The sequence below is a fragment of the Podarcis melisellensis genome (assembly GCF_964234715.1).
Source record: "Podarcis melisellensis genome assembly, chromosome: 13".
In the NCBI taxonomy this organism is placed as follows: domain Eukaryota; kingdom Metazoa; phylum Chordata; class Lepidosauria; order Squamata; family Lacertidae; genus Podarcis; species Podarcis melisellensis.
The window spans coordinates 17,048,868-17,067,920 of record NC_138545.1 but is presented as its reverse complement, the minus strand read 5'-3'; the positions used below and the strand labels follow the sequence as shown (position 1 = coordinate 17,067,920).

Below are 19,053 nucleotides of genomic sequence, written 5' to 3'. Positions count from 1 at the left end.
TGTATCTCCTAAACTGTTAAGTTGTAGGTGAACATATCAGACAACACAGTGATTCTTCAAACAGCTCTTGTTTATTCACAGGCCAGAACAGAACTGAACTGAAGGGTTCAGCCAGCCTGCTTATATAGAGCTCCACTACAGCATAACAGTAAAAAATTTCTGTAACTATCCAATCACTGAACGTCACTTTCAATTCCTTATTTGCATATGTGGACCTGAGTGAAAACTATCTATAGTATCCCCCTGCTTGCCCAGGGTGAGAACTTCAGTACATAACATAAACCTTAACAAAACTGCTGAAATCTTAGATCCCTTCTGTTGCTCATAGTTCAAATCCTGCTTGCACGTTCATCATATAATAATACTTCTTTAATAATCTGAAAAGGGTTTCCGTTCTTCCACAAAACCAGCCAGCGTGGTATAGTGGTTAAGAGCGGTAGACTCGTAATCTGGTGAACCGGGTTCGATTCCCCCGCTCCTCCACATGCAGCTGCTGGGTGACCTTGAGCTAGTCACACTTCTCTGAAGTCTCTCAGCCCCACTCACCTCACAGAGTGTTTGTTGTGGGGGAGGAAGGGAAGGGAGTGAAAGGCGGGATATCAAGTCCAAACTCCTCCTACTCCTCTTCTTCTTCTTCTTCTTCGTCATTACGTTCTCTTATTTTAGCTGTTAGCTTTGCCAATTCTGCGCAATCCATCGCCTCGCTTATCCATTCTTCTTGAGTGGGTATCTCTGCTCATTTCCATTTTTGTGCACAGAGAATCCTAGCTTCCTTTGTAACATATATAAACAACTTTATCATCTTTTGAGGGGACTTCTGTCCCTATGACCCCTAAAGGCAAAATTTACATTTGCTGCTCCGTCTGTGTTTTTCTCTGGTGTGTGGCCCTCAGAAGGTTTACCAGAAGGAAACGTGGCCCTTGGGCTGGGAAAATGGTTCCCCACCTCAACATAGAAGCTGTGGCAGCGATTCTAAGCACACTTGCCTACAAAGAAGCCCTACTGAACACAGTAGGACTTACTTCTGAGGAAACAAGCATGGAGTGTGTGTGTGTGTGTGTGTGTGTGTGTGTGTGTGTGTGTGTGAGAGAGAGAGAGAGAGAGAGAGAGAGAGAGAGAGAGAGAGAAATTTCTTCAAGAAGGGACTTGGGCCTAGAGCAGTGGTTTTCAACCCGTGTGCCGTGGCACCCTGGGGTGCCTTGAATGATGGTCAGGGGTGCTGCAGGCAACACTGGCCTCTGTCCCTCTTTCCTTCCCTCCCTCCTCTGATGCCCTCTCAAGTCTCTGCCTCCCAAAGGCTTGCACAGCTGTTTGTTGCAGCAGCAGCAGCTGCCCAGAGGACTCCCAAGGAGAGAGGAGAGGAGAGGAGGACCCCAAGGGAGGGTGTTCGGAAAAGGGCGAGAGGCTGCAGGCAAGGGGTGACACAACTGGGCTCCTGAGCCCCAAAGGGGTGCTACAGAAAGAATGTAGTGAGCTGTGGACCCCAAAAGGTTGAAAACCTCTGGCCTGGAGAATTAGAGGAGCAAGTTAATACGGACTTCTGGGCCTTTGGGGAAATGGTCCATAGGAAGCTGCCTTAAACTCTGTCAGGCCACTGGTCCAGCTATACAATGATGGCTCTCCAGGGTTGCATGCAGGGGCATTTCCCAGCTTCCACTGGAGATTGAAGCTGGGACGTTCTGCATACAAGCCAGATGCTCTTCTGAGGGAGCTGCAGCCCTTTCCCAAAAGGGAAGTAGAAATGTGAGGAAAGATCCACCCATCAGCCGGCACGTTCTTTTCACATGTAGGCTGCGAATGACCAAAATAAATCTGCCCAGAACAAAGGCTCTTGTGTTGTTCCAACAAAGGCGAGGATTCAAGAAACTAGGAATGTGTGGTGCTGCCTTACCCTGTCAGACCAAGATGGCCGACTCTGATGTGGTACCTCCAGGGCAGTAGTCAGTCTTTCCCATCACCAGGAACTTCCTGCATAAAAATGAGGTGCTCTGCTAAGCGGTGCTGTGATCCTTTCACAAACCCCACATCTTAACTGCGCTCATTTGATTGCATTGCTATAGAGCAGGAGGCAGAGATGATTTGGGATGATATCTGTGGGTCCCATCCAAGCCTGTGGCTTCGTATCTGTGGGGTGGGATTCTGGGATGGAAGGAGCTGCTGTAGTGGGGAGACCAGTCTCATGGTGAAGTTAATGGCCCCAGCTAAGCCTGTCAAAGCCTCTTTTTTTACATGTCTAAAGAGTTCGGCAAGTAAAGATGTGTTGCCATAGAAACAACCAGCTAGCAGTGCCTTCGGGAGGAGTAGGCAGGCCTCCCTCCACACCCAGTTGTCTGCCATATAATTCCAGAGGAAGGAGAGCAATAGGCCAGGGCCTAGTTCAGGCTAGTCACATCCAGAGTAGGGAAGACAGAGAAGTTTGATTTGCTCTCTTTGCTACAACCAAAAGTATAGCTTGGGGAGGATCTCCCTGAAAACTTAACAGGAAAGCAAGATTTATTGGAGTGCCAATGCAATGAGCCCTTCTCTCTTATGTTCAGACTGTATAAAGGTAAAGGTAAAGGGATCCCTGGCCATTAGGTCCAGTCGTGGCCGACTCTGGGGTTGCGGCGCTCATCTCACTCTACTGGCCAAGGGAGCAGGAGTACAGCTTCTGGGTCATGTGGCCAGCATGACTAAGCCGCTTCTGGCGAACCATAGCAGCGCACGGAAACACCATTTACCTTCCCGTCGGAGCGGTACCTATTTGTCTACTTGCACTTTGAGGTGCTTTCGAACGGCTAGGTTAGCAGGAGCAGGGACCGAGCAACGGGAGCTCACCCCGTCGCGGGGATTCGAACCGCTGACCTTCTGATTGGCAAGTCCTAGGCTCTGTGGTTTATCCCACAGCGCCACCCGCGTCCCTCTGTTCAGACTGTATAGATGTGTATAAATAAAGCCATATATACACAAAAGACACCACAGCCTCCAATGAGTTTTATTCCAAGAAAATAAAAAACTGCTGTCACCCGTGAACTCTCTCACCTATTTGAGACTAGGCTGCATGTAACAGTATGACCTTCCTTGGTCTCTTGTCCTGTGTCCTCCCCTTAGTGAAGGTCTTTCCCCACCCCTTACCACAGGGATATATGCCTGTTTGCTTGCTTGTTGCTTGCTTGTCGCTACCCTGTGATATGCCACTTGACAAAAGCCAGTTTCCCCAGGTCATGTCACACTCTGGCGTTACCAAGAAATTGAACACAAGATAGCCTATAGAGATAACAGGGAGGAGCAGGTGAAATTTTAAAAATCTTTTCATCAAGGAACAAGGCATACAGGTGTCTCTAGATAGATGGTATTTGATAGGAAAGAAGCACATTGCAGGAAACATGGGGCTGCGCAACTCAAGGGAATTAAAGGTTTCTGCCACTGTGATGCAGCAGAACCGCTTCTAAAAAGAAGCAAACGTGAATCCAGTTGCTTGCTCTCCTGAACAGCTACTTTGTCAGTCAAAGAACAGGATTTTAGAGCTGGAACAGTCTTTGGAGATCATCTAGTGACCCCTGCTCAATGCAGTAAACTTAACAGCCACAGCATCCTTGCTGGTGGAGAAAGAGAGTCTGATCCGCTGTCCAACAGTTGTTGCCTTTGGACCACTTATTACTGTATTTTTCGCTCTATAAGGCGCACCAGACCACAAGACGCACCTAGTTTTTGGAGGAGGAAAACAAGAAAAAATATATTCTGAACCTCAGAAGCCAGAACAGCAAGAGGGATCCCTGCGCAGTGAAAGCAGCAATCCCTCTTGCTGTTCTGGCTTCTGGGATAGCTGTGCAGCCTGCATTCGCTCCATAAGACGCACACACATTTCCCCTTACTTTTTAGGAGGAAAAAAGTGAGTCTTACAGAGCAAAACATATGGTAATTTCTCAGCCGCTTTTTCCTGGTATGGCAGCTCAAAGCTACTTAGAAAATGGCTTGCCCCAAAATAATAATGCATAGATTAAAAATGGGGAGGATACGTTGAAACATTCCACCCATAGGCCATAGATAGTTAAAAGCCAAAGGCCTGGTTAAAAAGGAATGTTTTTGTCTGGTGGCTGAAGATAGGTATCAATGGCACCAGGCGAGCTTCTCTGGGGAGAGCATTCCACAAAGGGAGAGCCATCGCTGGAGCAACGGAGAACAAGTCTGCCCCATCTTCTATGTGACGACCCTTTCAAATATTTGAAGGATGCTGTGGCTCCTTCTCTTCATTTTGTCTTCACCTGGCTAAACTGTCCTGCTTCTCCAGCTGCTTCTCACGGGACTTGGTTTCCAGGCTAATCACAGCTAGATTTCAAGGACATGTTAAAATAATGCTAGTAGCCGAAGAGGGACAAGAGAAAATGTTAGACAGAGGAGCCTTGCGTCTCTAACACAGGTGGGATTGGAATCCCAAGCTTATCCGTTCTTTCCAGTGGCATTTGCCCTAACGGTGAATTGAAGTGCTAAGTCCCAGCCAGCAGATTGGGAACCTCCAGGGCTCCAGTCTTGCTCCACAAAATTGGATTACACATTAAGCTGGTTTTCTGCCTGCTTAATCTGTTTATTCTGAGTCAGGACTCAGCCCTAAGTGCTATAGCATAGGGTTTCTTGCATTAGCGCCAACTTCCGCAACTCAGAAATTCTGAACATAACAGAATTTCCTGCCGCAACTTAGAAGCAGCTACAACCGCAGTGTGGACTTCCAGGGGTGATCAGACACACAGGTTGCTTTGGCTGCAATGTGGATACATTTCCCTGTGAGTAGATACATATACCATATTTTTCGCTCTATAAGACGCACTTTTTCCCCTTCAAAAATTAAGGGGAAATGTGTGTGTGTCTTATGGAGCGAATGCAGGTTCCTTGGCTTCAGCGATAGCAACGCGAAGCCTCCGAAGCACAGAGGGAGAGCTCCCCCTGCGCTCCGGAGGCTTCAGGCAGCTATCCGCAAGCCTTCGGAGTGCAGCAGGAGTTCCCGCTGCGCTCCGAAGGCTTGTGGATAGCCGCCTGAAGCCTGGAGAGTGAGAGGGGTCGGTGCACACCGATCCCTCTTGCTCTCCAGGCTTCGCTTAGCTGGAGAGGCGATGCACAGTATTCCCTCTCTGCGCAGCACCCCTTCAGGAAAGCGGGAGGAGAAAAGGAAGGGGCTCCGTTTCTCCTGCCGCTTCGCTGAAGGGGCGCTGAGCAGAGAGGGGGAGAAATTTTTTCTTCCTGTTCTCCCCCTCCAATGGTCCGGTGCGTCCTGTGGTCTGGTGCATCCTATAGAGCGAAAAATACAGGTACCTCCATTACAGCCTTGAAATCACCCCTGCTTTCTCTATCATGTCTACCCTTAATCTTCTCTTGGTAGCTCAGTCAGTACAGCAAGAGACTGAAATCTAGTGGGTCAATCTCCCTCTGATGACAAACAGTGATTACTTTAAAGGGGCACAGACAGATCCACAGAGGGTAAGGCTGTTTTCAACTGTTATTTATTTATTTTACTTATTGGAATGCGTTTATATACTGCTAAGCACACCCCAATCTCAAAGCAGGAAGAGATCACCAAGGTCTTGGTTCATAGCAGAGTTTTGGTCTCCTTGGAATGAAGGTCACATGGAAAGAGAAGGAGGGAAGTCATTGATATTTTAAGGATGTTTAAATGTGCATTCTAAATTGTAAAACAGAAAATTTAATAAAAATTTATACACACACACACACACACACGCACACACACACACATATATCAAAGAATACATTTTCCTTCCTGAAGTGGAGCACCAAATCCTCTGGCCACTGGAGCCAATGTTTCAAAGAGCCTCACTGCACTGTCCTGACATTGATTTCTGCTACCTGCATCCATTCTGCTAAATTTAATCTAACTGCATGATACAGCTGGCCCTGCTCTGAAAGCTAGATGTTTGGAGGAACACCATCAACATGGGTTCCCATTTTGAAGGCACAGATGTAAAAATGTGATTTTTTAAAGCTATTGTTTACAACCCAATGGTTGTTTGCTTTTTAATGTTGGTGACTGTTGGTGACAATCTTTTGCAGATTAGTTTTCCGACCTACTAACTAGGCCATCTTCATTTGAACTGATTTTCACACGTTGATCATCACTAGTCCTCCCACACTTGCCTATTATTATTATTATTATTATTATTATTATTATTATTATTATTATTATTATTATTATTATTATTACCTGCACATCTTGGGTTAACTCTCCACACCGGAGTCTGCAGGTGTGGAAGCAACAAAGAGCAATTGAAACATTAACCAGCAGGTGGCGCCAAAACACCTCTCACCGGCAGGGTGGGTGGGGGAAGCGTGTGAATGGGGATTGCAAGTAGTGGACTCGGAATTAAGGCTGGATGGCAGTGAAAGGAGCCAATAGGGAACGGCGTTGCCACTCTGAGTCCCTCCCATCATAGCCTCCATTGCCCAGTTTGGTATGAATGGATTAGCAGGAGGCTGAGTTTGGGGAGCCGAGATCTCCAATAAAGGACAAGCCAGGAGCACGCGACTTTCTCAGTTCAATCCGGTCCAGTTCAAAGAGTATTAGGCAGGCCTGGCCACACATACTAAACCGAACATGGGTACCCCCAAAATCTAGACTTTGCCAAATTGGTGCTCTCCAGATATTTTGGATTATATGATGTTTTTTGCTTGTGATCCGCTTAGTGTATGATGTATCTCTCCACCCCCACCTGGTTGTGGGAGTCTTTAAGGTTTGATGCTCCTGGCATGAGGCAATTAGGACACATTTGGGATTTTGCAGCTCTATCGCCCACCTTGCTGGCCAGCAGTCTCTCTCCCTGAGCTGACAGAGCTGGTCTCAAAGGTGGTGTGGCAGACTCCCAGACTGCTGGTTTGGGGGGACACTTCTCGGGTTGCATACGCTTCAGGTTAGAGACTCCACTAACCCAGAAGTAAAAGGGACGCGGGTGGCGCTGTGGGTTAAACCACAGAGCCTAGGGCTTGCCAATCAGAAGGTCGGTGGTTCGAATCCCTGCGATGGGGTGAGCTCCCGTTGCTCGGTCCCTGCTCCTGCCAACCTAGCAGTTCAAAAGCACCTCAAAGTGCAAGTAGATAGATAGGTACTGCTCCAGCGGGAAGGTAAACGGGGTTTCTGTGCGCTGCTCTGGTTCGCCAGAAGCGGCTTAGTCATGCTGGCCACATGACCCGGAAGCTGTACTCCGGCTCCCTCGGCCAGTAAAGCGAGATGAGCGCCGCAACTCCAGAGTCGGCCACAACTGGACCTAATGGTCAGGGGTCCCTTTACCTAGTGCTCCTTGGGTCAGGCTGCAACTCACCAGGTGAAGACCTAGGGTATAGCAGTGTTATGAGAGAGAAAACCTGCTCCTTTTCCCTTATGGGGTACCCCAGAGCCCATAGAGTCCTTTTGTAGGTTTTCTATCGGTAGGAGAAAAGAACAGAGAACAACCAGAGAATATTGAGAAGCAAAGCAGCTAGTAAGCCTGATCTTTATTAAAGCTGATGCAACAGGGTGCTCCCCCACACACGGGGGGGGGGGGGGGGAAGGACCCAGAACAAAGGTGTGCTCGCCCTTATGTAGACTTTTGAAATTGCCCACCCTCAAACTCCAGACCACCCCAGAAACATCAAACATACATCATAGAAAGGTGGTTTCCAGCAAAATCCTGTCTGGCAGAAAACCTGTCAATGGTCACTGATTGGATCACCGGGCCAGACTGGCCATTCTTTTGTTATTACAACTACTTAATTCCTGAATCCAGGTCACAGGCTCACCCTATTCATATCTTAAATGTGCCCTTAAGGCAGGATTGGTGAGCACAGAGACAATGGGGAGGTTTTCCTCCCTCCTTGCAGAGAAACATTTGGTCAGTTTGGGAGAGTCAAAATGGTTTCAGGACTGTCTTCCTGTACTGTTTCAGACATGTGGTGTATATATTTATGTACGTGTTTGCCTTGTACATTTAATTTATATATCTGAGACCTTAATTCTTCTAACAACAGGATGTATCTTTTCAGCCCTGAAGATTACTAATCGAGAGGCTACCAAGGGATATACCATTAACTGTTCACATAAAAGATCCACATTACCTTGATCAAAATTAGGAAAAAATACACAGTTTAGGGTCCAAGACCCCATAAGTGAACTGATTTCTGTGATCACTCGATCACAGAATTTCTGAACTTTGGCACGACTCCACCACATGTGCCCAGAATATCCCTGCCTCCCCACAGCCTGGGTAGCAGAAGGGAGATCCTGCCTTTGCAATGTGAGTGAAACATGTCAGGGTAAAATACCACAGATGGCTTTATGGAAATGATGTACCAATGGTATTTGACTCCTAGTAAGTTAGCAAAAATGTGTAAGACAGGTACAAATATCTGCTGGAAATGTAAAGAAAAAGAAAGCACCTTGTAAGGTAATAAAAGCATTCTGGGAAATGATATATAATGACCTGGGGGAAAATGTCCAAACTAACTTTTATTTAAAAAACAAAAACAAAATCAGAGGCTTTTCTGTTAGAAATTGTGGGTGCTGATATTCCAAGGGAGCAGAAAATACTTTTTATGTACGCGACAACAGCCACATGGATGCTACTAGCCCAGAAATGGAAAGAAGATAAAGTTCCTTACCAGAGAAGAATGACAAATTAAACTGTTGGATTATGCCGAAATGGCAAAACTGACCAGAAAGCTCAGGAACCAAGAAGACCAAAACTTGAACTTGGGGGAAAAATATAATTTATCTTGGAGACCACTGTAAGCAAATGAAAACTTCAGCAGGATTGCAGTAATACTTGTAATGTAGCAAGTACTGTGGAGACAATGGAGTTATATAAAATATGGACTGCTGGAAAATATGCAGTTGAAAAGATTAACAATAGGACCCACAGAGGGGGAAATGGAAAGTCCAGAGATTCGGAGGAATGTTTAAATGTGGATGTGTATGGTTGTATTGTTAAAATTTTATATTTGTAAAATCAAATAATTTTTTTTAAAAAAAATACCATTGATGGAAGAATTCACCTTTGTGCTGGCGGAGACAACCTAAGGGGTGGACAGACCACATCTGCCCAGCCTGGCAGCAGCTCTCTCATCTGAAGATGTGAGAGACTGAACCTGGGACTTTCTGCTTGCAAGGGGAGGGGGGTCTGCCACTGAGCTCTCAGCCTTCCCACCTCAGCTGGAGAGTCCCTGTCCGTCAGGGAAGAGTCCAGCCACAGGGACCCTGTGGTCCTCCGAATGTTACTGGCTTTCAACTCCAAGGATAGTGGGGGCTGATAGGAGATGGAGTCCAGGCAGGGCCGGATTTAGGTTTGATGAGACCCTAAGCTACTGAAGGTAATGGGGCCCTTAATATGTCCAGCTGTCCTTGGTCAACAACAAATTGTCACTTTTTTGTGTTGAATATATGCTATATGGTAATTTATGGATCTAATGGGTATCTAACCAGTGATATTTTAGGGAACAGGCAAGCAGGCAGGGCCCATTACTTACACCAGGGGTCAGCAAACTTTTTCAGCAGGGGGCCGGTCCACTGTCCCTCAGACCTTGTGGGGAGCTTGACTGTATTTTGGAGGGGGGAAATGCCCCACAAATAACCCAGAGATTCATTTTACATAACAGCACATATTCTACTCATGTAAAAACACGCTGATTCCCGGACTGCCCGTGGGCCATTTGAGACGGCAATTGGGCCTGATCCGGCCCCCGGGCCTTAGTTTGCCTACCCGTGGCTTACACCATAGGAGCCTACACAACACAAAACACTATTGCTGTATGTAGGTTTTATTTTATTTGTTCTTTGTCTTATATTTTGGAAATGTACATCCAGGTGTTTTTTCCCTTTAAATTTTTTTGGGGCCCCCAAGAGAGTGGGGCCCTAAGCTATAGCTTGTTTAGCTTATACATAAATCCGGCACTGAGTCCAGGAACACCTGGAAGGTAATTTCCCCCGTAGTCAGTACCTGGCTGGTAAACATGCCCTCAGGCTAGCATCCTATGAAGGCATAGCCTGGGAGGAGCTGTGGTTATTTAGCAGCAGCATAGCAAAAGTTTTAATTTGCATACCCCACCTCTGCATTTTAAATGGCTCTTGGGCTTTCATCCAATTAAGCTCTGGCTGTTCATATGCACTAAGTGAAGGGTATACCAAGTACTGGACTTGCCTGCTGGTTGCAGCAGCTCTTTGGCAGGCAGACATCCCCACCCCCACCTTGTCCTCTTTCACTGGGGAATTCCTGGATTGCACAACCATCTCGCCAGAGTCTCCTGCCTATTGAAATCCAGGGCATTTCTGCACTGTGGAAGTGAGATGTTATATGGCAACCTAAAATGTACACTTTTAGGACACCTAAAGCATAGATGTGTCTTTCCTGTGGGGTGTTTGGAGAAACTGTGCATGGCAAAGTCAGGATTTCAAACATGAGTTGGTGGGGGCACCTTTGGCACTAGTGGAACAGCCAGGGAAAAGGCTTCCACTTTATTTAAAAAAAAGAAATTTGCTTAATGTAAAACACATGTACCAATTATTTCCTTTGGAATGTGGAGAGGCAAATATGCATTTCTGAACCCAGAAATGTGAGAGTTTCCAAGTTACATACATACTCTCCTATTTTAGTATTTTTAATTTTGAAAAAGTGATACAAACGTGTAATGAAGAAAGGAGAACTTTTGAGTGTTGAAAGCCAGGATGTTCTAACCAAGTGGATTCTTTTTCCCGATTTCCAGAGAATTTAGGAAGGCTGGAAACCACACACACACACACACACCGAACCTGCTCAGAGTTCCCAGAATCCAGCAGAGGAAAGTCTGAATGAATGAAGACGAGGGTGCCTCTTAAGCATGTACAGAATGTCTTTTCATCGCCACCCAGTAACCACAAGGCTCCTCTAGGGTGGCTTCTCTGAAATATCGCCTTCAATTTGTTTCCACTTGCGTTGGGGTAAAAACAAGAAGCAGCAGTCGTGCTTCTAACGAGAGTGGTTCCATTCGTTTAGCGACTGACTAAACCTCTCAGACCAGACAGTCCCGGAGACGGAGTTTTCCAAAGAACTCAGAAGCCCCAGTTATTTCCTTTAAACCAATACCATCCCCTCCCAATCTCCTTCCCCCTGCCGTTTCCTATAGGAGCTCTTTGTATTCATTCATTCTCTATGCACCGCTCCCCCCCCCCCCGCTTTTAAAGTAACCTTATTAAAACAAACAACCGCAGTCATTTTAGAGCAGCTTTCGGCTTCTGACATATCCCCTTTGATCTAACGTCTATTTATTAGAAATATTTTTATACCGCCCTTCGATCATATTCCCCGGGCGGCTTCCAAAAGGAATAAAGCAAAGTGTACCTATTGAAAGAAAACCCCTAAGCATAATAAACTTAAAAGCCACAAAATCAAGGAGCAGCATGAAACAGGCTGTAGGGTTTGTTTTTGTGGGTTAAAGGAAAAACCAAAAACCTCAGCGGGACCCTCCTTCTGGGGAACCCAGGCGTCCTGGCACCCAGCTCTCCCGCCTCCCAGTCCCCGGTTAAATCCAGGCGACTCGTTGCCCTGCCCAGAAAATCCACAATTTCTCGCTCTGAGCTTTTCCTGCTTTAACTTGCTAGACAGCCCCCCCCGCCTCCCTCGCCCCCTTCCCAGATCAAAGGATGGAACCCAGGAGTCCTGGCTCCTTGCCCGCCAATCCTGGCCTTCCGGATCTGCGTGGGCGTCTCTATAGTGAGCCGAGGAAAGTCTTTGGAGCTGAGTCACAGACAGACCAGCGGTTCAGTCGCTCCTTTTCCTCATCCTCGGAGGCAGGGAGAGCGGTCGAGAGATGCTGCTGCCTTTGGGAGCCGTCCTGGTGGGGCTTTTCCCCTTCCTGTGCCGGATAGCCTCGGGAGAGCCGGTTCCAGGTAAAGGGGTCTCCGGAAGCGGCGGGGTGGGATGGTTTGGAGTGGGGTCGTCTCACCCAGCCGCCTTCACAGCTATAAAGCCAAGGAGGTGAAACTTCTTCTCCCGGGCATGGAGATGGGGAGGCTGCACCGGTTGAACTTCCTCTGCCGCCTGCTAGTCCATCGAGCTTACTACTGTCTACACTGACAATGTAGGGGCTCTCCGGCGTCCCAGCCCTACCTGAGAATACTGGATCTTTGACGACGGGGTGGGCTAGGGATGGGGGCTGTTGGGCTCTCCCCCCCCCCCCCGAGAACGCGAAATGGCAAAGCAGCCCAGGTTAGCAGATACGAAGCGGGCCAAGCGAGTATGTCAGCTTTCGAATCACACAGGACTCCGTTCAACAGCTCTGTGTCTAGACGTAGCGGCGTTGCCATCCCTTCCTCTGCGTGGGTGTAAAGCTGTCGCCCTCTCTTGCGCTGCTCTAACAGTTGCTCTCCAGGCAGAATTTCAACAGGTGCAACCTTATAAACCATTCGCGTCTGAGAGAGGGCTCGACCTGTTGAATGTTTGCCTGTAGCGGAGCTGCTGACGACACATAGCTGCGGGGACAGGGAAAGTGACGAGTCCAATGTTTGGAACGGATCCCCCCAGCCCGGCTTAATCCACAGCAGAGGCGATGGGGAGAGGGGGCGGGGTTCCGCCTAGGAAAGAGAAGGCCGTCTGCCCATGCCCAGAGGCGCTTTCGACACTCAACGATTTCCGCGAGTTAATGGCGCGGAGCCCCGCCCCCCGCGCAAAGAAGATCAATGGCAGAAGCGAGTCTGGTCCGCGTTGGAATTTCCATGAGTTCGGTGCCACGCCCCCTCGGCCAGCGCCGCCTCCCCATTGGCTGCCTTGCGGGTGAAAGTTTCTTTTTCCCCGCGAGTCACAAGTGAGAAAACTGGGACAGGAGAGCAGGATCCGGGCAGCGGACAATTGGGGGCCGGGGGGGGGGGAGAGAGAAATCTGACGTCCGCTACATCAGGCGACCCACATGGTGACTCACCCACCGGCTCCGCCCCACCGTCTCTTTCGTTCCACTTCTGGGCCCGGCGCCATCTGTTTGCTCGCTTGCACGGGGCATATTTTATCAATGAAGTCACTTGAAAGGGGGGAGGGGGTCCTTGTCCTCCCCCGCGCCACAACTTCGCCACGTGATGCTCTCAGTCTTGACCCCCCGATGCTCTCCTGCTACTGCTCGGGGCTGGTTCAGGTTTCGGGGCGAAACACGACACCCCTTTCCCTACTGACGTTACCCCTCTGGAAATAGACCCTCATGTCATGGGAGGGAGGGAGGGACAGGAGAGCCTCGTGTATGGATCTTTTTCTTCTTTTTCATTCAGCTGTTAAGCGTCTTCATGTTCTGACTTGTCGCTTGGTTGCTTTCATTCATTCAGCTTCTTCCTAATCGTCTTTCTCTCCCTCCCACCCCGGCTCGTTTTACAGCGCGCTCCTCCTAAGCCGCGATTTGCTCTGGAGTCCAGAGGCTGCAATGAGCCCAGCGGGCCTGGCTTCCAAAGAAGCCTGCTTGAGAATCCCAGCCCCCCCCCCAAAAAAGCCCTTCATTTCTCCCTGGTTTTTGAGAGCCAGCCAACACGGATGTCACATCCACACAATCCATTTAAAGCACATTCATACCACTTTAACTCTCATGGCTTCCCCCCACGGAACATAGAGCCAACTCCTAGGGGCTGAGGTCCTTTCGCCCCCTAAAATATTTGAGGGGGCCATTTCCCCCCCCCCCCAAAGAAAGTTGATGGGCATTTCCATTCAAATAATGTGTGTGTCGCATCATGTGATCAGTTATGTGGGGCAGGGCTTACCTGCCCCCTCCCCCCATATTTTATTCAAGTTGGCACCTTTGCTGGGAACCATAGCTAAGGCTGTTTGGAATTGTAGCTCTCTGTATGTGGGTAAACTACAGTTCCCAGGATTCTTGTGCTGGGGGAGTCAAGACTTACAGTGGTATAAACCTGGATGTGACCAGTGGCGTAGCGTGGGGGGGGCGCACCGGGCACAACATCTGGGGGTTAGGGGGCGCAAATCCACGGATTAGGGGGCACAAATTACTTGCCTTGCCTCGGGTGCTGACAACCCACGCTACGCCACTGGATGTGACTTACCAAAACACCTGTATGTACTAGCAACATTCATGTTTTTCAAGTTTGATGTTTCATTATGTTTTTATATATGATGTAAGCCACCCAGAGTGGCTGGGAAACCCAGCCATAATAATATAATAATAATAATAGCCATAACAACAACAACTACCTTTCAACAACAGCAGCAACCTTCCAACAACAACCTTTTCCTCTAAGTAGCTCAAGGTGGTATATGTAACTCCATTTTATCCTCACAACAACCCTCTGAGAAAGTTTAGGCTGATACAGATGTCGGTGCTTCCACAGCCAAGAGACTCCTGCCTAAATCTTCCTTTTCTCTCCCCCCACCCCAGCTTCCGTGTGCCCAGGAGGCCAGTCTTGGAGCCCCGACCTGGAGAAATGCATGGACTGCTCTGTCTGCCAGCGTCAAAACAAGAATGACTTTTGCACCACATGTGAGTGGCTGGCACCAACCCTTACCCACCATGCACTGGGGTTGCTCCAGCTGCGTTGACTTCTTATATCGACAAGCCACTTGTGAGAGTAGAACTGGGATTTTTTGGGGGGTGGGATTGAGGGCAGGAAACCAGGAATGGTAGCTTTCCACCTGCAAGGGTGCACTGAACCCCTCTCTCTTTCATGCCCCTCCTTCCATTGCCTTCACAACAGCCTTTTAAGCCAGGCTATAAGATAGTGATGGGCCTGGGTGTCAGCCCTCCACCTGGCAAGCTTTATGGCTGAATGGAGATTCGAACCCAGGTCCTAATCTAATATTCTCTACTCACTACACCGCACTGACACTGAAGGCTCAGGACTCTGTGCATGGTGGGTACAGAAAAGCTGGCATGAATCCAGGGAGAGGAGGACCAAATATCAAATGTACATAGAAAGAGATCTTCTTCGAATTAAACAGAATTTGAAAAACATTATTTTTTCCGTTTGGGGTTTTGTTTTGCTTCTCTTCTCCCTGCTGGCATAAGTGTGTGCTGAAATCTGGTCCCCAAAAAGCCTGCGGCTTGAAAAGAAAAAGATCAGCGACATCCCCCAGCCTGAATTCGAAGCTGAGATTTGCAACTTTTTATTTTTGGCACCATTTCGTTCCTCTTCCAGCCACGGGTCAACCAACCGGTCTTGTGGGAAATGGTTCAGCAGGAAGGAAAAGGGGATGTTGTTGAAGACAAGTCTGGTTCAGATTGTTAAGAGACTCTCGTCTGAGGGAAGCCCCAGGAGGAAGTGCTGGGATCAGAAGCGGATCAGGCTTTTGGGAAGCTCGGCTGAGTTTAACCCTTCCCTCTCTCTTCTCTCTGGCAGGCGGAGACCCCCAACTCCCAGACAACTTCAACATGTGGCTTATGGTGGGAGCATCTCTGGGCGCCTTAACTCTGGCGGTTTTGATAGGTGGCATCATAATCTACGCCCGCTGTCGACGGCGGGAGAAATTCACTAGTAAGTCGCTCCTTTCCCATTATCTAACCCTAAACTGGAGTTTTTCCTGGGAGCATCTCGACAACAGAGCCCTCCCCCCCCCACTTATTGCTAAACTTTGCCTTCTCTATTTCCAGCACCAATTGAAGAGACTGGAGGCCATTCAGCTCAGGAATCGCTGATACACTGAAGGTAAGAACGGATGCTTCAATTCTGTAACCACAGCTCCATCCTACCCCGCTCGCTTCTCCCAGTTGCATTAACTTAGCATCTTTCGCCAAGTTTATAGTCCTCAAGAGCTGTAGAGGGAAGGCTGGGTAATGTCTCCAGGCTTTTCCTCTTCCTCCATTCCCATAATCCCAAAACTGGGTTTGAGAAAATGACAACGTTCGTTTGCAGGAGTATTTATTAAATTAGCAGGACTGATGGTTGCAAATAGGGTTTTCTTTAACAAGGCATAGATTCAGTTGTGGGGATCATAGAGTTGGAAGAGATTCTGACGGTGATCTAGTTCAGCGCTCTGCCATGCAGGAATATGAACTGAAGCATCTATGACAGATGGCTCCCAGCCTCTCAGCGTCCAGCTCTTCTGGCCAAGCTGGGTGCTTGTTTCTCAAATCTTAACCGTTGGGGGGGGGTCTTTTTATTCGAGAAGTAAATAAATCCTGCCCTTTCTCAGAGCAGCATAAATGGAGCTCTCTGCTCTCCAACCCTCACAACAGCTCTGGGAAATAGGATACCCTGAAAGATGGTGTCTGGCCCAAAATTACCCAGTATGCTTTGGACCTGGGTCACTCTTAAGCCCACCTTCCCCAACCTGGATATGATGGGAGTCTTACAGCCAGGATGGCTGAGCGGCCTAAGGCGCTAGGCTCAAGCTGCAGCTCTCACCTGGAGGCACGGGTTTGAATCCTGCTTCTTCTTGTTGTTGTTGTTTAGTCGTGTCCAACTCTTCGTGACCCCATGGACCAGAGCACGCCAGGCACTCCTGTCTTCCACTGCCTCCCGCAGTTTGGTCAAACTCATGCTAGTAGCTTCGAGAACACTGTCCAACCATCTCGTCCTCTGTCGTCCCCTTCTCCTTGTGCCCTCCATCTTTCCCAACATCAGGGTCTTTTCCAGGGAGTCTTCTCTTCTCATGAGGTGGCCAAAGTATTGGAACCTCAGCTTCTAACAATACGTATTTTTACATGGAAGCAGTGCTCTGCCTACACCCCACTTTGTCTCCATGCCTTTGACAATCAATTTTTTACATTCATTCTTTTCTCTCCCGCCCCACAGATCATCTTGGTCGACATTTCAAGCGCAAGAGAAGAGATCAATCCAGCCTCTTCATTACCTCTGATTTTTCCTGAAGAATCCAGACAGGATGTTTTCCTTTGGCCCTGCGGGGGCCTTACACTTTTGCACACATGCCAACTCACTCACTCACTCACACTTGGGGGGGGCAACGTGGTGTGTGGGGAGGTCTTCCGCCTTCTTAACCTTCTGTACATTTCGGGAAAGAAAAAGAAAAGTATTTGTTTTCCCCCTTTGGAACGGCACATCCGTCTCCCTCTAAATTTTTCAGTGTTAGGGGAGGAACAAAATGGGTGGGTGGGGGGAAATGTCTCTCTCTTTCCCTCCGGTGCCCCACGATCTTAATGCCCCATATTGGGGAGATGAAATTTCATGCTGGGGAGTCAGCTGCAGAGAGAGCTTTTCAGCTGCCAAGTCTTCCCAGCTAGGTCACTTTTTGCTAGGAAGGTCACGGCATCGCCTGTGCCGTTTCCCGCTGCGGAGCATCTTAGGGCTAACAATGAATGTGATTCTTAGATTATCTGTATATAGAGAAGTCTTATTTGGGTGCTAAGGCTCTCCCGGAGAGCAGCAGGGACTGTCTTTTCAGCTGAGCCTCTTGCGCGGTGGCTGGGCCACGACGCAAGGAGCCACAAGACCCCCCACTACCTTCAGTTCTTCCTGTCTCTCCTCTGCCCTTGGTGCTCAAGCAGAGAGACACTGCTATTTATATCTCTAACGTTTAATTTTATGGGTGTGATTTTCAGGCACGGGGGAGGGGGGTGGGGAACAGCATGTCGTTTCATGAACCAGAGTTTGTGGATTTAAATAAAAAATAGAATTAATTATCGATGAAACGAGGGGTGCTTTATTTCGGTTACAAAAGCGTGGCAGCAGGACTGAATACTCGACAGCGTTTTATGCGGGCAACTCCCCATTTACACTGTGTGTCATCCCAAACCCAGAAGTGGCACTTAAGGGAGCAAACCAAAATGGTGCAGAAACAGCGTTGAGCAATCCCACAAGCCTTTGCAAGTCCAATCCCAAGAGTGTTGCTGGTTTCTTAAAGGGTTTCCTTTAAGAAGGGTTTCCACAGGTTTAGAGGGTGTTTGCGGGCTTTTTCAATGGTGTCCGCCATACACACGATTGCACTTAAATGTGTGATGCCTTGGAATGTAACCCCTGGGTAGATGGGAAGCTGCCTGAATTATTATTATTTTGAGTGCTCAGAGCATTATGTATATAATGAATGAGGAATCCTTACAGCAGAAGTGGGCGGTCTGTGGCCCTCCAGCTCCCATCAGTCCCAGCCAGTGAGGCCAATGGGTTGGGAATGACAGGAGATGTCATCTAAGAACACCTAGAAGGCCATTGAGTTCCCTGTCCCTTGCCATCAGGTGGGTGAGAATGAGGAGGACTTTGCAGGCAGGGGGGCTGCAGGTCTGACTTGCATGAATTGTCCCCATTCCTTGGACTAGGAGGGGAACCAGAAGGCAGCACAGCTCAACTGGCAAAGCCAGTTTTTGGGTCCTGAAGCTTGAACTGCTATGGGGGCCCCTTCGCAACCAGCAACGAGGTCTGAGTAACCCATGTTACCTTCTTCAAGGGGGTTGTTCCATGACAGATCACCACAACTGACTCCCAAACTTTGGGGTTGTTGAAATACAGTGGTACCTTGGGTTACAGACGCTTCAGGTTACAGACCCCACTAACCCAGAAACAGTACCTCAGGTTAAGAACTTTGCTTCAGGATGAGAACAGAAATCGCGCGGCAGCGGCGCACCCCATTAGCTAAAGTGGTACCTCAGGTTAAGAACAGTTTCAGGTTAAGAATGGACCTCCAGAACGAATTAAGTTCTTAAATAGAGGTACCACTGTAGAGAGAACAACAAAAACAATTCGTTTGAGTCGTGCGACTCAAATTGGGTCTACTAGACCCATCATTTTATAAGTCGCTTTTGGGGTCCCTCTGGGATTAGAGGCCTTGAAGCTTTAGCTTCACAGTAGACCCACCCCTGATCATGGACACTCCTGTAAAAAAAAGGGAAAATACTTGCCTATTCTCAATAACTCATTTCCCCCAAAGTGTCCCTTCTTCCCTGCCATTCCCTGGCTGCCTCAACCTGAGCTCTGGCCCTTTTCAAGCCTTGAGTGGTCTCAGATATGCAGTGCAGAATCAAATCACTTGAAATGACTGAAGCTTCCTTCCCTTTGGATGGGAAGGGAGGGCATGGTTGGGAATGCAGCTGTTTGGGTGGTTTCCTGTCTTCCTTTACTTCCAGAGTGTAGCCTGAAGGCACCTTGATGTAGCTCTCTCCTTAGGAACGGAGCAGGCCTCAACTTGGCTGCTG

The 19,053-nt window shown here is 48.4% G+C and overlaps 1 protein-coding gene across 1 annotated transcript; it reads left to right on the top strand.

Annotated features, from left to right (window-relative positions):
- The first annotated feature begins 11,677 nt into the window (after positions 1-11,677).
- Positions 11,678-17,559, top strand: TNFRSF12A (TNF receptor superfamily member 12A). Its single transcript, XM_081884804.1, has 5 exons — positions 11,678-11,875; positions 14,353-14,454; positions 15,311-15,445; positions 15,562-15,616; positions 16,706-17,559. The coding sequence occupies exons 1-4, from the start codon at positions 11,797-11,799 to the stop codon at positions 15,612-15,614; spliced, it is 369 nt and encodes a 122-aa protein (XP_081740930.1). The 5' UTR covers positions 11,678-11,796; the 3' UTR covers positions 15,615-15,616; positions 16,706-17,559.
- The last annotated feature ends 1,494 nt before the right edge of the window (positions 17,560-19,053 follow it).